The sequence below is a fragment of the Pseudonaja textilis genome, chromosome Z (assembly GCF_049901715.1).
Source record: "Pseudonaja textilis isolate UNSWEBS1 chromosome Z, rPseTex1.2, whole genome shotgun sequence".
NCBI lineage: Eukaryota > Metazoa > Chordata > Lepidosauria > Squamata > Elapidae > Pseudonaja > Pseudonaja textilis.
The window spans coordinates 98,760,330-98,780,759 of NC_142008.1; the positions used below are offsets into that span (position 1 = coordinate 98,760,330).

Here is a 20,430-nt window from a genome sequence, read left to right on the forward strand (position 1 = left end):
TATATGTAAACACGCAGTTTCTTTTATCTAGTAGTTTTCCAATATTCAGAATTACCTGTGTATAATTCACAACTATCTTTTATGAAATCATGGAACCCAAACTCACTTTTTTCCTGTTGTCTGATTGATCTGATGGACAAAATAGGAAGGCTAAAATAGTGTTTCTTAAATTGTGATAATGTGAATAGTGTTTGAGTTTGTTTATCCTGGCTGAATGCTTTTTTCTTAGTCACTACCCATTCGGCAGTTCCAAAAGGATTCTGAGGAATTAATATAGCTCTCAGTTCCCAAACATAGGTCACTTATTTTTAAATGATTTCAAAATCTAACAACAATCCATAGCATGCTAAATAGCAAATGGATATTTGACACACCAATTAAATAGATTTCTTACATTTACTGAAAAGTACAATAGGATGTTTAGTTAACGTGTCGTAGTCATATATTTCCTAAATGATTTATAGCTAAATAAGATTTACACAATATAATACAAATTAGTTTTGCATTCTGTCATATCTTGTCTACATATGCAAGCCTATATATATCATGTATTATGGTTAATTTTTTAACTAATGTGTCTTTATCTTCCATTTAATACTGACTAATGTACAATATACAGTAGAACCTCCGGTCATGAACGCTTCTGACTATGACCAAATCTGGTTCCGACCAAAAAGTTCCCTTTTTTTTTGTGGCAGATTTCCCCTTCCACACCATTTTTTTTGTAAGTGCCAAATTTCAAAAATTAGGTTCGAGTCACAACAAAATTGGGTTGCAACCAAGTTAACAGAACAAATTAAGGTCATGACCAGAGGTTCTACTGTATGTGTAGGCTTAGAACCCAACGTTCCATTTCTTCTGCAAGATTGCATAGAGAACTCTTACAGCCAAGCATTATTCCCTCTCCTCCCCACATCCATGCAAGTCAATTTCCTTAACTATGCAGGAAGAAATGTTGACCAAAGTAGGAAAGTTTGGGAACTTGTCCTCCTCAAAGGATTTCCCCCCTTACAAAGTGTCCAGGGGACAGCAGAAGGTAGGGAAATCTGGCAAACCAGTGAGAAAACCTACCTGAATGTTTTTTTCACAGTCTGTTTGCTGGTGAAGGGAGAGCTCACTTTCTAGAACAAATTTCTTCCCACACTTGTCGCAGATCTGCATGCGCCTATGAGTGACGTTCATGTGCTTCTCCAGATACCACCGTGTGTTAAACACTCTGGGGCACTTCTCACAAGTCAAAGTCTCCTTTTCTTCACACTTTGATTTCTGCACAGGTGCCTTGGGCTCCTTTGCAGCTTTCTTCTTACGCTTGGGAGGCTCAATGCTCTTTCTACGGCCCCTTGTAGTTCTGGAAGTAGGGGAAGATGTGGCGGCTGCAGTAGATGCAGCTCTCCTTGTCCTCCTTTGTGCAACACTATCATTTTCCTCTCTTTGCTCTTTTTTCTTCTGCCTCTCATTTTCCTCATCATCATTACTGTCTTCAGTGGCCTCTTCCTCCCCACTGTCACCCTCCTCTTCCTCACTGCTGGTCTTAAGAACAGCAGTTTCTTTGGATTGGGAAGGGACCCCCTTCTCCCCTTTTGATACATTTAATGTTTGGTTGTTAAGGTTTACCTCTACTATTATCTGCTCCCTTTTGTAAGTCACTTCATCTTCTTCCTCGTCCTCCTCCTGCAAGTCGTCAGAGTTCTCCCTGTCTTCTTTCATGGCTCGGGCCTCTCCTACTGTTCTTTCCTCCCTGAAATATGGCTGCTCCTCTCTGTCATGAAGATGTGGCTTACTTGCTTTTGGGTCCACCAGTACAGAATAAGGGCTCCCAGACTCCCTTTTGTATACCTTGGTGGACAAATCAAGTTCCTGGCTGGCATCATGATAGAAAGTGGATGGTACTTGACCCCTGTCCTCCTGTGCCATCCCTGCTACATGTGTGGTGCAATTTTTAGCCATCTGCTGGCAAGAGCTGGCTGTTTCATTCATGGGGGCTCTCGATTCATTGAGCACCTTGTATTCCAGAATATCAATGAAGTATCTCCTGTGGAACAAGATGAATATCTGGAAATAACTAACTCATGACTGTTTTTGGGGAGCGGAACAAGAAAGCACGTGTAGATCATGGAACTCTGGTTTTATAGCATGAAGACATCGACAGCAGTTCACATGAAGAAAGCTGCCATTCAACAGATGAAAAATTTGTCTAGAAAAAAAGGAGAAAATTAAGTTAGTGGCTTAAGCATAGCTTAAGTTAGTACCCTTGGAAAAAATCTGTTGCTTAATATAAACGATGTACAGGATTTGCTCCCACAATTGTTAACCATTTATATTAATAAGGCTTTTGTTTTATTGTCTACAAGAGAAAAATGGGGAAATGTTTTTATAGCATTGTTGACAAATATATACTATTATCTGAATCTTAGAGCAATAGAAGGTGCTAAATATAGTTAAAAAGAAATGGTTTTGTATAAGAGACAGTGCACAATAGGTTCTCTTACTCAGTTTTCATGTTTAAAAATAAATAAATACCAGCATCACCTCAAATCTGGTATTTTTTATATCAGCTTTAAGGTATTTGCCTACTCATATATTCAAAATTAAAACAGAATTGCAAAAAAGATAATACAATTGTGATTAACTAGGAAGTTGAAAATTTTCTCAATTATTTGAACATTTAATATTTACTTAACACTAATCTAAAATTCTTCTAAACTTTTCAATATTAAATGCTAAATAAAAACGCAGTTATGTAAAACTATGAATGCAATTAAATGTTCAGAGTTATAAATGAAATAGCAATCTTTGAGATACTGTGTTGTCCATAAACCTAGTATCATTTGGGTATCAACTCCTCATGCCTTTCTCATCACTTGCTACCTAATTCTTTCATCAGAGGTATCAGGAACTGATCCAGGAATTTCTACTGGCAAAATATGCACTTCACCAGTAAATGACAATCTTTCCTTTTTCAGAACTGAAACATGGATCGGTAGATTCTGGGTGGTGAAATAGGTGTGGGGCTTAAGGGCAAGATGTATCCGCTTCCTCACTTTGATAAAGACACAGATGAATAAATTCATGTGCACAACACACATAATTTCATTTCTTTCTTCTTTTTGTTAAGCCACACTTGGAAAAGACATATTTTACCAAATTCCAAAAGGCCATGACAATAGAAGCAATGTTTACCTCAGGAGATAAGCTGTTCCTGAGAAAAAAGCATAATATATAATCCAACCATGCTGAGCTTACCTAAAGGCATAAAGACCTGGGCCAAAGTAGAATGTTCTACTCAATATTTTTCATATTTTTAGGGTAGGGAGCATATTTGGGTCAGCTATCCATGCAGAACATGTATTTATCTATTAATTGTTTCATGATTTTTGCTGTTATTTCTATCCAATAATCCTCGCCTCCTTTTTTATAGCCAGAAGACAGAAAATGAGCAAGATAAAGCTTACAAAATGAACATATCATTTAATTGGATAAGTCTCCTAGATCGACTCTGTGATTGAAAAGGCATATAAGTTGACAAATAAAAGTTCTGTTCCAAATTTGAAAGGCTTGACAGAAATATTTTAAACTAGCTCTGTTTCAATGGAACAAAATTCAAAATATTTCCAACTTCTGCCATACTTAATAATAGGAGCATAAAACAAGTCTCTTGTTTTTTTTTTGTCCTGGAATTACAGAGGTTGTACTGTAGTCCAAGAATATTTCCTTGCATTCGATCGAGAGAAAATTTGACAAAAAAGATGACTTAAAAAGTTGTTATTGCTTCTTAATTAATAACAAAAAAAGAGCAAAACACAAGGTAATGGTGATAATGATACATATACTGTCAAAAAGCAAAAAAATAATAATAAAAAGTGCTCTAAGAAAAATGTGAAAAACGTAAAGCAGGGGGAAAATGCAGGTAGAGACACTACAATGTTTTGATTTGAATTCAGAAATACCAAGTGCCCAAATTTTGAATGGGAAGCATATAGAATACATATATATTTGCGACAGAATTCTTGGTTATGCATAATACAAAAAAAAATTGAAATTAAAAATAAAAATAAAAGGAGAAACATTTATGGCTAGATAACCATCTACAGTTTTATACAGACAAATATTGAAAAAGAAATATGTACTAACCACTATAATATCACAGCAGACAGAATTTATGCTTAAAAATCTACAACAGATATTGGGAGAATGGCAAAAGGCCCAGTAATATCATGGCTAATCATTTAAAATAAAGAAAGCTAGGACAATCATTCCAATAGGAAATCTATAGAACTATAATGGAGATAGATAGATAGATAGATAGATAGATAGATAGATAGAAAGAAAAATAGATAGATTCAGGCTTTCTTATGAATTCGTAAAATTGATTAAGCTATCATATGAATCACCCACATGTAAAGACTAATGGCATTCTATCTCTACTTTTCTGGTATTTAGAAGAAGTAGACAAGGATGCCCACTTTCACCCATGTTTTTTAATATCCATGGAACTCTTGGTTTGTGCTGTTAGACAACACAGAGATATCTGTGGAGTAGCAATTAATTTATTAATTAACAATTAACACAATTAATTTTGTGTTAATTGATTAATTTTGGGTTAATTTTTGCATAGGGCAGTCTTTTGGTTTTTTCTAAATGTTATACTGCTATCCCAATGTTTATGCAAAAGTAGCTGCCTTTAACAAAATAGCAGTTTGCATTATTAACTGGTTCAAATCGGAATTGATGCCAATAGGTGAAAATTGAGTTACCTATTCCATTTAAGGAATATCAATTTGGTATTTGTACCAAATACATTATATTCCGGAGGATATAATCCAGTTACTAATATGTAATAATATAAATAAAATATGGATAGAGGTTTCTTCAAATATTGATAATTGAGAGACATTAAACCTTACCCTTTGGGGAAAGGTGAACACTGCACCAATACAGGGATAATATTAAGATCACGTGAAGTATTAGTACTGCTTTATGCTGCACTGGTAAGGCCATACTTCTAATATTGCATCCAGTTTTGGTCACCACAATACAAAAAAAGATGTTGAGATTCTAGGAAGAATGCAGAGAAGAGTAACAAAAATGATTAGGAGACTGGCTAAACTGTACAATGAACATTTGTGGGAACTGGGAATATCTAGTCCAGGGGTCCCCAAACTTGGCAACTTTAGGACTTGTGGACTTCAACTCCCAAAATTCCTCAGCCAGCATAGCAGTCTCCCAATATCTGAGAGACTATCGTCGAGAGGGAAGGGATCAACCTATTCTCCAAAGCTCCTGAGGACAAGACAAGAAGTAATGGATGGAAGATTAACAAAGACATCCAAACTAGAATTAAGGAGAAATTTCCTGGCTGTGAGAACAATTAATCAGTGTAATATCTTGCCTCCAGAAGTTGTGGGAGTTCCATCATTAGGGGTTTTTAAGAAGAGATTGGACAATCATTTGTCTGGGATAATATAGGACTTCCTACTTGAGCAGGGGATTGGATTAGAAGACCTCCAACATCCTTCCAATTCTTGGAATTTTGTATTCTGTAAAATGAATATTATTCCAAGATTAATTTATATTTTGACAGGATTATATAATGTTCCTGGAAAAGTTTTCAGAAAATAAACTATTTGTTTAGAAAAATTTTAGTTCTTTGATTCCTAGAATATTTTTACAGAGGGTACAATTACCAATTAATGACTAAGAATTTGGTTTTATAAATCTTTACAAATCTGTATCATCATACTTATCTTACCATATCATATACTGGAAGCAAACAATTGGGTTTTTCTGTTTTGGGCAACTTTAGAATATACATACATAGCACCTTTGATTTGGTGAACCGGATTATGATCTAAATATGCTACTATTTTAGAATCTCTAGAAATAATTATGTCTGTCAGGAAGTTATGGAATGAAATGTCTGATTTAAAAAAAAAGATTTGATCCTTTTTTCATGCCAAACTGACTTTATGGGGAAATCTACAAAATTGGACAGAAGCAGGGAGGTTGATTTTGGATTAATTTATAGAGGATGAACTTGAATTTTAACATATTCCATATTAAGAAATAAATATAATTTCTCAGATATAACCCAATGGCAAAATTTACAATTACAACATTTTTAACAACATTATTTGGTTCAGAAATATTTTCAGCTTTTGAGATGTCTAAGATACTGGAACAACTTGTTAAATCCTTTAAAACAAAAACAAACATTACTATTGTTTTAAATTTATTCATTAGCATTAAATCAATTTCATATGCATTTGTGAAGAAACGAGTGGAATAATGAATTGGGGATTCCTATGTCTAAATAGTTAAGACATTCTCTTAATTTCTAGAGAAAGAGTGTCAATGGATCTTACATTATAAAACTTATTCATAAAAAAAAAGTTCCTTAAAGTTCCTTATTCATCCCAAAAAGTTCCTTAAATTATAGGCTGTCAAAACAACTTTTTGTTAGAGATGTCATTTTTAAAATGTCCCTAAAAGTCCTATATTTATCAAGTTTTGGGAGAAAGTAGTGGATTACCTAAATACAATTGTGTGACAAAAGCTAATTTTTTTCCAGAAGATAATATTCTTTTGAAATATATACTTACCACATGGAATTTTATAATTGGATATCATAAATGAATTCTTCACGCTCTTAATAGAGCTAAGGATTGATACTGTACCATTGGAAAGATAAATTATTGTGGAGAAAATAGGAAGGAGTTTCCGTTGTTTGCTTAATTACAACTAATCATAAAACTGATTCAAGCAAAGAAATAATAGTAAAGGATTCAATCTAGCTCAATAATGACAAAACAGTGAAACAACTTCCTGGCTAGTGGGCCAAAGTTTTGTCTTAATGCTGTTTGTCCAGTACACACGTTTTTTATTTGATGACCTGTCCACAAAGCTCAACAGATAAGCTTTGTTCAAAAACTTAGCAGCTAGTAGGTAAAAGGTTTTTTCTTATTTCAAAACTTATTTTGAGTGTGCTGATATCTGTGGTTTATGTATGTGTTTTAAATCATAGAAGCTTAGAGTATATTAGCAATTTGACCAGCAGGCCATTTTCATGTCTGTTGTCACTGACAGGAAGGAGTTGAGGAGAAAGAAGCATATGATCAGATCAGGGAGCTGTCAGCCCCGGATTCATCTTGATTCAGATTAGGGCTGCCACGGGGGGATGGGCAGTTGTTGGAATGAGAGAATAATGAGAAGGGAGGATAGCTACAACAACATTCTTTTGAGAGACCTCAAAATGGAGTCTCTGGAAGTTGGAGGGGAGTGACTGGAGTTGGCGGGAGTTCAGAATTAAGGTGGTTTGGAGAATGTGATTAAAAATCATCAATAGGGGCGGGGTGTGAGTTTTAGTGTAGCAAGGGGAAAATGCGGGAATTCAGATTCAGGTTTTTCTCAGATGTGTCAATATGACTTCTCTAATAAATTCTTACTTGGATAGACTTTGTCTCCGAGTGCTGAATTTGGGATTGAAAGATTGGTTGGAATGCTGATAGCAGCTAGCTATTTACTTTTTCAGATCAGAAATCATTTTTGAAATAAAAACAAATATCCTGTCTATCTGTTGCTAAACTTTTAGAATGTCAACCCTTAAATTTATGTCAATTTGCTTACTTGTTGACCTTTGCAGGAAAATAGGCCTTTAATCCGCAGTAAAGACCACCTGTGAAATCACAAGAAAAGAAACAAGTCCTTCTGCTAATATCTTTTATAGCTAGTAGAAACACAAAGAACTTGGAATTTAAACTGGAATTCCCAGCAAAAATAGATTACATTGCCAAAAATGAGGAATGCTGGATGCTGCATAAGCCGTATATCACAAGTTGGCTTATGACATTTATCAGAAAAAAAATATAATAAACACAGAGAAAAGTGACTTAAGAAAAAGTGGGATTGTCATTTGAGTACATATTATGGGATAACTAATTATCTCTGTATCAGTTGCATTTCAAACATCTGATAGACAATTTCCAAATGTGGCTATAAAGCTGGGCTTCCATTTGAACAGAAAGAGACTGAAAGTAAGGAAGAAAATTTTAAAATTCAGCTAGTATGATGTTCTTCACAAGTATTGTGCAAGTGAAATAACACAGAGCCAACTTCTTTTAAAATTTATTTTTGTTGTGCTTAAAATAGTAATAGAAACAATAAACAAGAACAAAACACGAAGATCCATACATTTCAAAATGCAAAAGGGCTTTTATCTTTAAGTAAAAAATGAAAAACACACAATACAGTATGTTATTAGAACAGTAAAGAGTTACAATTTGATATATAATTATCTAATGAAAATATTGTGTGTATGTGTATGAGAGGGAGGGAGGGGGAGAGAGAGAGGTAGGTAGGTAGGTAGGTAAATGTTCCTATATTACCTTATCAATGGGAGAATGTCTCAACTTCAATAGCAAGAATGTCAGTGGATCTTATACAACAAAAATATTTTCAACTTACTGGACTCTATCATATCTGTATAGAAAAGAATCGTCTAAGACACCATTTTGTTAGTTAAATAATAAGGAAAAAGCTTCTTTGAAGCATGTGTATTTTGGGAGAAAATACTGGATTATATAAATGTGACTGGCAAAAACTAAATTTTTTAGAATATGTTCTTGAATTACATACTTAATATATGGTATTTAACAGCTAGATATAAATATATTCTCCACGCCCTTACTATATATATACTCCACGCCCAACAATAAATTGAGAGTAGTGGGTTGGACTAGAAGTCCTCAAAGATCCCTTCAAGCTCTATTCTGATTATAAATTGTAAATGTATGACCTCTTCACTTAATATATTGAAGATCTAATTACACTTGCTGCTTATGAGAGCATTTACAAACATAGATTTTGAATGGATACGTATAATAAAATATGGGATTACAAAATAAGTAGGTTAAGAATGACACTTATATAAATATATTTGAAATAATTTTTATTGTCATAATTTTACTCTCATTCCAAATTTCGGGCCTGTAGATACTCATGTTCTGCACATTTTAAATTATGGACAGACTAAATCTATTTTTCAACTAAACTACACCGAATATGAAAGAGCATTTACGTGATCTACTGCAAAAAAAATATTTTTTGTGTTTCCATCTTTTAAATAGATATAATATCATTAAGACCAGTCTATTTTTATTCAATCTCTCATTTTTTGTCCTGCATGTAATTTGGCCACATAGAAGTTTATTAGGAAAAGCTAATTAAGAGTTAGCTTCAAGTATGTGGGAATTTTAAGTATGCACAGAACAGCACTGCAAGAATAAGACATATTCACAATTTTCCTTTGATGATGGCAAAGAATTACAATGGATCTATATACAAATTGGTTTCAAACTATACATCACAGATATCAAATTAAAAAATTATTGGTATAGTACTTGAGAAAGATTAAAAAGTAATAATTAAAAAGTTTTTTCCAAAAGAAAAAAAGAACACAAAGATTTTATATGTTTTCCCACACTAAGCAAATACACATTGAAGAAAGCATGAAGAAATCATTACTCAAATGACATCTAGTTATGAATCATAGTTTGTAAATATTTAACGAAACGTCTATAAAATGTACCATAAATAGTAACAATAACTATTTTACAAGGCAATGATTCCCAATTACTACTTCTGTGCTTTTCATGCAAAGATGGGAGGGCAGGCGGAGCTTCTGAGTCAATTTTGGTTCCTGTCCAGTTTACATGTGCAATTCCTGCCACCCCCCACCCCCAAGTGGTTTGCTATATAGCCTTCTTCTTAGCGCTGAAAAAAAGAGACTAACCCAAAGTCACCTAACTGGCTTTGTGTCTAAGGCAGGATTACATCTTAGTGTCTCCTGGTTTCTATGTCAGTGTCTTTAGCTACTGCATCAAATTAACTCTCATAGCAGATTATGGAAAGATAATTCTTTTAAAACTTTATTATACAAAAACAAAGTTATTATGTTCTGCATCATCTTCTCATTATTACTCGAACAAATCTTTCTTATTTACATTGTTATATCTTAAGCCAACTAAGTGTCTAGAAATATAGTTATATGCTTTATATATTAAATGCATTAGAAATCTAAAGGGTTAAAATCATTGCTTTCTTTTTTAATTAGTATGTTTTGAACATTTAGTTTCATGAATATGTTTCAATGTGATAAATCTGCACATATCAAAAAGTTCTAAGAACAATATTCCAATAGCAACTTTTGTGGAATTGAAGTAAAGAAAAAGAAATATAATGAATAACTTTCTCCCAAACTGAATTAAAAGTAATCTTTCAAGTACATCCCAATACTTCCTTCCTTTTTATATCAATGTTTCCATTACAATATTTTTCTATAATTTTTTCGTAATATAGATTTAGTGATGGAGCCTCTGGGTTTTTACAATACAAATAGTTATTGACTTACCACCATTTGTTAATGACTGTTCAAAGTTACAGCAACAATGAAAAAAGTCTTATGACTGTTTTTCATACTTATAACAGTTGCAACATCCCCATGTTCATTTGATTCTTGGCCAATGGTCATATTTATGACATTTGCAGTGTCTCAGGGTCATGTGATCACCATTCGTGACCTTCTAACAAGCATGGTCAATAGGGAAGCCAGATTCACTTAACTGGGTTAGTAATTTAACAATTGCAGTGACTCACTTAACAACTATGTCAAGAAAGATAGTAAAACGGGGCAAAATTCATTAAACAACTGTATCACTTAGCAACAGAAATTTTGAGCGTAACTGTGGTCAATAAGTTGAGGACTACTTGTATTATGGTATGGCCAATCTTACTTCAGTTGTGAACTGATTTTCTTTGTTGTTCTTGTTCTTTGAGTTGCCTAACTAAATAATGACAGTAAGAATATCTTGGGACTGAAGGTAAATTTTCCTCCCTATATACTATTATTTGCTTCCAATCAGAACTTCTGAGCACAGTATGGTCATGCAGGAATATAGGCAACCTTCACTTTTCTACACTTTAAATGGGCTTTCCCCAGCAACTTTAGATACTTGTATATACATATAGGACCAGTCTGACGTAATGGATAAGGCATCAGGCTGGAAACCATGAATTCTAGTCTTGCCTTAGGCTAGGTGACTTTGGGCTGCTCATGTACTCTTTGCCCTAGAAAGGAGGCTATAATAAACCACTTCTGAAAAACTTTGAAAGGAAAATAGCAGGGATTTGTCCAGGTGGTCTCCAAGAATCAGACACAACTGAATGGAAGAAAAAAAAATGCAGCAAGCATATAATAACATCTAGGAATAGCTTAAGTAATTTTCGCTGTTGTTTGCTAATGTTGACTGTAATGTGAAGTCTTCAACCCAATGCCAAAGATATAGTACTATATTTTAAACCTAACATGAATATTAGACCTTTAGAAAGAAGACTAAGAAGATTCTAACATAAGATTTTCAAAGGCTCTTAGCAGTTGCAATGTAATTGTCATACAGAGTATATTTTTAATCAAAAACTTATTTATTTGCAACAAATCATATATGCTATTTTTTGCTTTAAAATATATTCTGGCATTATTTGATTATTTTTAAAACAATTTTTTAATCTAAAAAGAGTTTGCATAAGGTAGCTCTGCTAAATTATTTAGAAGAAGAGGAATAACTCATAATTGCTATTAACAGGAGGGAGATAGAACTAATTTTCCTCCCAAGACATCCAAATCTTCAGAGAAGAGTCAAGAAACCTAAAATAAGTTAGTTTACGTTTAAAAATATTTTAATCCATTGAATAAAAGTCAAAAGGATGACTCAGACAGGTTCCAAATGTTTTTTGGAAGAACTTTAGGCCTGATGTTGTACATGACAAGTCCAAAAATGGTACGAACCATTTCAGTTGAACAGCACAAGAAAATCATTGCAGAAATAAACAATTTGGCCAGGAGAACAGGGGAAGTAAATTTCAAGGACTTAGAGGAGGAGTACATCAACATTTTAATTGAAAGGCATGATTACTAATGGGTAATAAACTCTTGAGGATAAGGACAAGGTTAAATAAGAATCTAGCTAAGAATAAAGAAAGCAACTGGCATGATGCCTGCAAATTTCTACAAATATAATTCATGCAATAAAATTCAAAGTAGTTCTTTACCATATGTTAACACTATACACAAGCCATGTTCAATGAGTTCGCACAGAAATTGGTTTTCAATCACAGTATTCCTGAGAAGGACAACTATTACATCACTTAAAATTGTTATCCCTGAATTGGGAATCTTGATGTCTCCTAATCCTTTTTCAGCCTCTGAAACCCCTATTACTGAATCCTGTGGAAAGTTGCCTGCTATATGTTATAAAATGTTAATATAGTATTTTTAGAATCATAGGTCCAAGATGTTATTATAAAACATAATTTAAATAATTTAAAATATATTTAAATATTTTTCTGCTAAGTATCAATGATTATGTAAGTGCGAGGGTAGAGATTTTCAGGAAAATGTATGAGTTTTGCAGGACGTTGACATATAATGTGTAAATACAGAGACTGTATTGCTTAACATATGTTAGAAGCAAATTTGCTTGGATTCAAATTATAGATGCTCTATTTGCTTCTTAACACAGAATACAATTAAAGATGTTAAGATGTCACTATATACAAAGTACAGTGTACACTGAGAGATTAGGAATTGGAGGACTTAAATTCAATCATGTTTATTGAGTACCTTTAAGCCAGTCACTTTCCCTGAGCCCTTTCTACCTCACAGAATTGTTCTTGTGGAGTGGGAAATTGAAGGATAAAGTGATATGCAAACTATATTTAGATACTTAAGGAAAAGTGTGATATACAGTTGAATACAAATAAAATCAAATTCCTAATTATAAACTATTTTACTTTTGAGTTATGAATTTCACATTTGCATTTTGACAGATATAAATGGACTTATTCAGATTAATGAAGTTCTCTATTTTATCTCTAGCAATCTTTAAACTATGCTTAGTTCTATCAATTTTATTTCTTTAAATTGCAATCCAATTCTCTGCACATTAATAAAGTTTAACCTGTTTTTAAATTTTGTTAAGATTTACATTATTTTTCTTTTGAGATGTCCTAGCCAGCATCCATAACACTTTCTCCTGAAAGTTATATCTGTGAGGCATATCAAAGCTACTGCAGTACAGTACATAAATTATGCCTGCAGTATGCCAGTTAACTATTTTTTAATTCATGTTCACTTCATCCCACTCAGCCAGTTGCATCTCTCAGTCCAAGCAAACATACATAGCTTTTGACTTGATATATATTATTATGAATGTATGTATTATGTAGCTTGGGAAAAATAAATTAAGTGTACTTATTTCTAAGTAAAAATAAGTGTAACCACTTAATAATTGTTTTCATTGCCTTGATTCAATATTTTTTTCTGATGGAACAGTATAATCAATTATATTTTGTTAGGGCAATATCCTAATTTGTGAAAGAAGTAATTTTCTTACAAATCAGGTTTTTTTTAAATCCCAGAATTCCAATCCTCAAAATGGCAACCACAGTGAGAGTATTTTTATGAAGAACAAGCTCCATTCTGTCAGTTATATGTTAGAAAAATTACCTTCGTTGTATTTTCCCCCTCATTAGTCTTTCATAGAACCCTAGCATTCTGCAGAACATAGTGTGAAATAACCTATTGTAAATAAAACCAGAAATCTGTCAAAAATATTGATAGCCTAAATAAGCAAACAAAATGTCATTAATTTTAAAATATAGTAAAATATGTCTTATGTGCTCACAAAAGAAAAGCTAATAATTTAATGTAGTCCTCAACTTACGACTGGTTGCTTAACAACCATTTGAAATTATAGCAGCCCTGGAATGGTTGTTTTATAACTCATAAAGCACTTTAGCTGTTGTAAAATGTCATGCTAGTCCTGCATTTCAAGTGCTTGATGACCAATTCACCTTTCTGATCAGTTGCAGTATCCTGCAGTTTTGTGACCATGATTTGAAATATTTTTTGCCAGTTTCCAGCACTAAACATTCATTTGTAAGAATGGGTTTGCATTTATGAACATAAATTTACTTAATAATCATGATTATTAACTTTAAGAATCACAGCAAAAAATGTCATAAAATCAGGTCCTGTCATGTGCCTCAATTTATAACTGTAAAGACAAGACATATGACCAAAAACCCAGTCCCAATTGCAGTTGTAAGTTGAGAACTACTTTTATGACCGTGATAAAGAATGCACACACTATTATCTTCTTATGTAAAAAGATATAGTTACCTGGAATCATGTGGTTACTGTAAGTTAACTGAAAATAGTAAATAAAGAGTAATTTTAGAATTAAGAAAATTTTTAGCAAGTCAATTTTCTTTAGTTTTTGATCTGTATCTGCAATCTTTTATAAAAGTATTCAATTTGTACAAAAACCTGTGGTACAAATGTAAACCATCTGGTAAATGTCAGTAATCTTATACAACATTCCTAACGAAGCAATTCTATTGAACACAATTATATAATTTGTTAAAAACATAATATTATTACTAAATCTATTTCTGTGTCCAGTTATCTTTCCACATGAAAAGCAGGAATGTAAAAAAAAATAGAGCATTATTTAGTCAACACAATATTTTTCTTAAAAATAGCATGAATATACTTCTTAGAACATTGTGGGTCTCAAACCAAACTCCTGCTTTATTGCAATGAAGATTTCTGTGTAACAAATGGGATTTTTCTTCATAAACAAGAGTAAACTTCCCCAGCAGCAACTATTTGCTTTATGTGATCACTGGATGCACGTCTGCTTGCTTATTTTCTGCTTCTATCTTCAGATATTTTTACACACACACACACACACACACACACACACACACACACACACACAAAATCAAATAGCAAATCACACAAGAGATATCACCTCAGGGCTACAATTTATGAGTATCCATAATCCATCCAAAGGATTAAAATAATTAATAATATAGAATTAAGAAAATCAAGAAAGGGCTACAAAATCTGTGCAACATTATGCATATTTTACAGCATCTGAATTATTTTTCCTTCAGCACAATGTTATCAGATTAGATAATCTCTGAATGAGAAAAAGATCATGGCTATGCACATTCTCCATTATAAGAACAACCCTGAATAAATAATTTGAACTTTTTATTTGAGATAAATTTCCATAGGATATTTTCTGGTAAGTTTTAGCCTTGCAGGTTGTTATTTTGCAGAAGTTGCTAGCCATTATTGGACACATAACTGATTCATACTAAGCTCTAGGTCTGGTTTCTTCAATATACTGTAGTGTCAATGAGAATTTTTTGTTGTATCATTAGTCACCTTTCTCCTGATTTTTAAAAATAGTATTACTTAACCGAATGGCTAGCATGCTGTAAAATAAATCAAACATGTGTCACATAAGAAATAACTCAAAGCCTTATTTGAGCCTTAAAAACACTGTTGAAGAAATTGCTTAAGAGCTAAAGTTGAATACTATGTCTAACGTGCACAAACCACCAAAGGGATGGCGATAGGGAACATTCCTAAGAGCTAAGGCAGACAGAAAGATTTTCCCCTGCACTGTATGTGTATTAATTTTATTTATTTCTTTAACATGTTTCATTTTAGCAGCCTCATTTTGGTTTGTGAATTGTAAATTTTTCCTAATTCAATTATCAATATAAGTATATTGTTTAGTATATAGACACATAAGTAGTTCTTACTTATGACCAGAATTAGAACCAGAAATCTGATGCTAAGTTGCTGTGGTCATAAATCGAAGCATCCATTTGACTAGAACCTCTGGAAATGTTTTGCTGGGATTGTGAAGCAAATCACCATGAGTTGCAAATTATGGTCAGGTGACCACAGCATACTGCAAACAGTCATAAAGACTAGCCAGCTGTCAAGTTGCCCAAATGTAGGCGCAAGACCGGAGTGGGGTGTGTGTGTGTGATATTTTGTGGTGGCTGGAAGTACTTTATGGACTGTAAAGCATCTGTACCTAGGGTTCAGGACAACCTATATATGCATACATACACACAACCACACAAACCACTGAGTTGTTGATCAAGATTTCCAGATTTTCTTTCTCTTTCCCTCCCTCCCCTCCCCCAACTAAAAAGCCATAGTTAACATAATACATGAAAAGAATATCTGTTGGTTCCATGCATTTTAAATACAAAATGGTTCTTAAAAGTTCTGAATTGAATTTTCAATATTCTGCATAAATATGATCTAAAATATGTTTTCCATATAAGATCTAAAACTAAATAAAGATAACCCAATTAACAATGAGTCAAATTGTTCATTTATTTATAGGAAAATTATCCAAACCTACATATTTGTGTGTGGCATAATCAGAAGGAAGGGATGGATGACCAACCAGCAAGGTGGATGGACAGTATTGTTGCACTAGGTGAATCAATGGAAGTGTTGAAGGTCCAAGTTGGGGACAGATCCTCTGGAGAAAAACGGTCTGTGTGACTGCTAAAAATGGACACCAACATAATCAATGAAACAGATATAACCATATAATTTAAAATACTAAGATATCTACTCTTCTGAAAAATACTGACCACCAGGAGGCATCACTTCATCAGTTTCATTCTTATTGGGAATTGCCAGTTACCACCATTATACCTGAGTATTCACTAACCAGAAAAGCAAATTACATTTATAAAAACTAGGCCCATATAAGATCATTTTAATGGGATACCAAAGGCCATGGAACTTATTAGATTTTCCTCCATCCAAAGTTACATGGAAAGATATCATTTAGGGGAAAAAAATTAAACAATACCACAATGAAATATCGATCAGTTTGATTATAAGAAATGTACATATCATAACCTGAGATTTGAACTTTTTTGAGTTCTGATCATTGCATGACATGCAATAAAGATAAAAGTTGCCCGTTAGAAAAGAATCTCCTAGAATATAGGATGACATTTTCTGGATCATACTTTCCAGAATAATATGTATTCAAAAGAATGTCAATTTTAGCAAATACATTATTTTATTGTGTCATTTACAATGGGACAGAAACATTAGATATATATTTTCAAATTTCTTTAGCACATAGAAAATACATATTTGATAATTTAGGTACATTCATGGGAAGGTGAAAATGAACAAACACAGAATCTTGCACATTTCCACATGCATGTGCAGAAAATGTGAAATGAACAAGGCTGGGGAAGGAGAAAATGAGTGATACAAAGGATAAAAAAATTACTTTACCAAAGCATGTAATTCAATTTTTATCACAAAGCAATTTTCATTACTGGAAATATAATAAATGTACAATGCCCATGAAAGCTGCATTTAAACTATCCATATGAAGCTTGAATCACAAGGTTGAAGGTTCATTGCACAGTTAGCCAGATGTTTAGAATGGATCGGGCTTTTTTATCCACCTATCAAGTCATTGCCAGAATTATAGAATAAGGTGTTGTTTGATCATGTTAAAGTATGGTGACAGGATGTATACTGTTCCAAATAAAGCTGACTTTTGAAATCAATTGATTGTGATTTTTGTCAATGCTGAATAATTATTATTATCACAACTCCAGTTCTTTAGCTAGTATTGGCCTTTGTGCAGTGAGTTTTTCTCAAGAATTTATGATGTTGTAATATATCAGCATAGTATAGTGTGGATCCAAATAGTGTGCCTTTTGTATGTAATCGACAGGTGAAAATTTTGTCAATGCATAGATTCTCTAAGCGTCATCCAAGATTTTTTGGTATGGCACCAATATGCCAATAACCACCAGGGCCTATGTACACCATAATCTTTCCACTTTGATTTTAGATCTTGATACTTTGTGATTTTCTCCAAATCTTTGTTTTGTATTTTACTATCTGTTGGTACTACTACATCAATTATTTTCTTTTCAACCAGAGTTAAATTTGGTGTGTTATGAATGAAGATTTTGGAATACCACAGTATTTAATCTCCTCATTTTCAATAACTTTTCAATTCTATCTCTATCCATTTTTCATTACTGGCACATGATAATTTTTACAGATGTCCCATTTAATCATTTTGATGACTGTGTTATGTTATTATTTTATGGTTGGTTACATAGTCAGCCAGATATTTAGACTGGATTTGGCATTTGTAGTCGTCCTTCCCAAGGACCTGAGACAGGCAGATGCTGTTGCTTTGAGGGTATTAAAGGCATCATTGTTACTTATTGTTTTCTCTGTTAAAAAGATTAGCTGAACTGGAGCTATGGTTGAAGAGGAAGTAATATAATGTACCTGTACATTAGAACTGTAAGTGTTTTAAAAATTATTTACTTAAACATTTCAAATAGCTGTCAGCTTTACAACAGTGACTCTGATGGCACAATGACGATCAAAGCCACAAGAAACAAAAAATCGCTCAACTTAATATACTGTACAAAGGAAGCACTGACAAAGGAAGCACAACAAGACCCCAAATAATAACAATAATGTAACATACTCCTGAGTATAAAAAAAACATCCCATTTTCAATTAACAAGGACAAAATGAGGCAGATCTACCAATAAGGGCTGATTTAGTTTCTTAACCCAAATACTTGAGGGACATGACACAATTCAGAATTGAAATCAGTGAAATATTGGTAGATGTAACTGTATATTGAGAAGTAGCATTTATGAGGGACTTTAATTACTACCCTTTATGCAGGATGCAGTATATACACAGAAAGAATAAATAATGTAGCATATACTGATTTCATATGGCATGCCATAGTCCTTGTTAATGTAAGAAGTCAGCATTCACTAACAAATGAATCTATTTCATTACTCAGTTGGTGTAATTTGGGAAGATGGTAACATTGGTAAGAGTGCAAGCAAATAAAACTTGGATTCACTGTATTCTCTCTCTTAACTTGTGTTTTTTATATTAAACAGAAATTGTAATAAAATACAAAAACAATGGTAAAATAGATTTTAAGTAACATTTTATTTTTAAAAAACCCATAATGATTATAACATTAAAACCAGCACCACCTAAAACCTTCACAGGAAGAAAATGGTACAGAATCTTGTCCCCAATAATTCCAGGCCTGCATATCAAACAATATGTTACTCTATGGATATATCTAAATAATGTTTACATTCATAATAATGCAATGTAAGAAGGCTTTTCATTATTAGGGCTGTATTTAGCATTTCTGATTCAATTATTTAAAAAGTGCCTTGGAGGATGCAGGAACATAAACATGTCTACAACTTTTAAAACAGCTGGGCTTTTTGCCAGGTTCACATGGCAACCACAGAAAGCAGGTGCTTCATTTGCACTCCAAAACACCTTTTGGAATTTAATTTGAAGTGAGGCATAGGTTCAATAACTATCCGGAAACTGTCCTGTCATTAACTCATATCACAGGCAATCCAGCATATTGTATTAAAGCAATAAAAATAAATAATATTTAAATAAATTATTATCTAGAACGCAGAATAAAAATGTGTCTCCCAAATTTAGATTAATTTTAAATCTGTTAAAGCATCCTTCAACCTCATGCCACCACTGCAGAAAACATTTCATTATGTTAAGTTGAAAGAACTAATGTGTCTCCAAATGAACAGAGATTATTACAGCAACTGTAATCATTGCAGTTTCTTATCTGAAACAGTTTGCTGGGAAGTACACACTCCCACTGATTGTAGTATCTCAAAACTGCAGTGCATCTGGCTAATATCCATATTTTAGAATTACTGTTAAGCCTACTGGTAGTAGAAAATAACTTTGCCTTCTCTAACCATATAATGCAAATCATGATACAAGTACCCCAATGTCTTCCTTTAAATCCTTTATTTCTCCAGGATATAATATATAGATTATCAGCATAGCAATTCCATTGGTACTATTGGTACCATTGGTTAATGTTATAGAATACAAATATGACTTAGACAGACATCTATCTCTTTTCAAAAGTGATGTTATTCATAAACACACTGATCTGAATTTATTTACTTATTCACCTACCAATTTATTATTTTATTTAGGCTTATATGCTATTCCAATTGTTATCAACTCTGTGTGGCATATATTCCCTCATTTGCAAATAGGATGGATATATCTATCTATCTATCTATCTATCTATCTATCTATCTATCTATCTATCTATCTATCTATCTATCTATCTATCTCTGGTATTCAGCTTTGTTCGGGTATTTTCTCACATCATTGTAGTTGTGCTTTTAAAGTTGTAGCAACGTTTCGGCAGAATCTCATCTGCCATCATCAGGCTTCTGTATTGTGTAGTTTTTAATAATCTCTGTAAAATCAACAGAATGTGAATGCAATTTTAGAGGAAGTGATGAGTTATTGGATGGGCAGATATAATAAGAACTAGACAATCCCAGTTATATTCGGGTCCAAAGCCCTGAAAGGTTTTAAAGATGACAACCAGCACCTTGAACTGCATCTAGCAGAAAGATAAACATATCTCAACATAAAGTGGAAACGTTTTTCTAAAGGATGTA

The 20,430-nt window shown here is 33.0% G+C and overlaps 2 protein-coding genes across 23 annotated transcripts in view; both read right to left on the minus strand.

Annotated features, from left to right (window-relative positions):
- PHOSPHO1 (phosphoethanolamine/phosphocholine phosphatase 1) overlaps positions 1–20,430 on the minus strand; it is a 76,524-nt gene that overhangs the window by 54,220 nt on the left and 1,874 nt on the right. The window lies entirely within an intron of this gene.
- The window catches only part of ZNF652 (zinc finger protein 652), a 37,344-nt gene that overhangs the window by 14,620 nt on the left and 2,294 nt on the right, over positions 1–20,430 (minus strand). For 2 of the 22 annotated variants that reach the window (XM_087917392.1, XM_026710740.2), the window contains exons 2-5: positions 16,290–16,438; positions 14,234–14,261; positions 13,559–13,630; positions 1,072–2,194 (exon numbers count right to left, since the gene is read on the minus strand). In XM_087917392.1, the coding sequence (XP_087773518.1) occupies positions 1,072–1,977 (906 nt within the window). In that variant the 5' untranslated portion in view covers positions 1,978–2,194; positions 13,559–13,630; positions 14,234–14,261; positions 16,290–16,438. Of the gene's footprint in view, positions 1–1,071; positions 2,195–4,904; positions 5,056–5,389; positions 5,538–7,623; positions 7,673–13,558; positions 13,631–14,233; positions 14,262–16,289; positions 16,439–20,430 lie in introns of all 22 variants that reach the window. The other 20 variants (XM_087917396.1, XM_087917399.1, XM_087917393.1 and 17 more) reach the window with 20 other exon arrangements.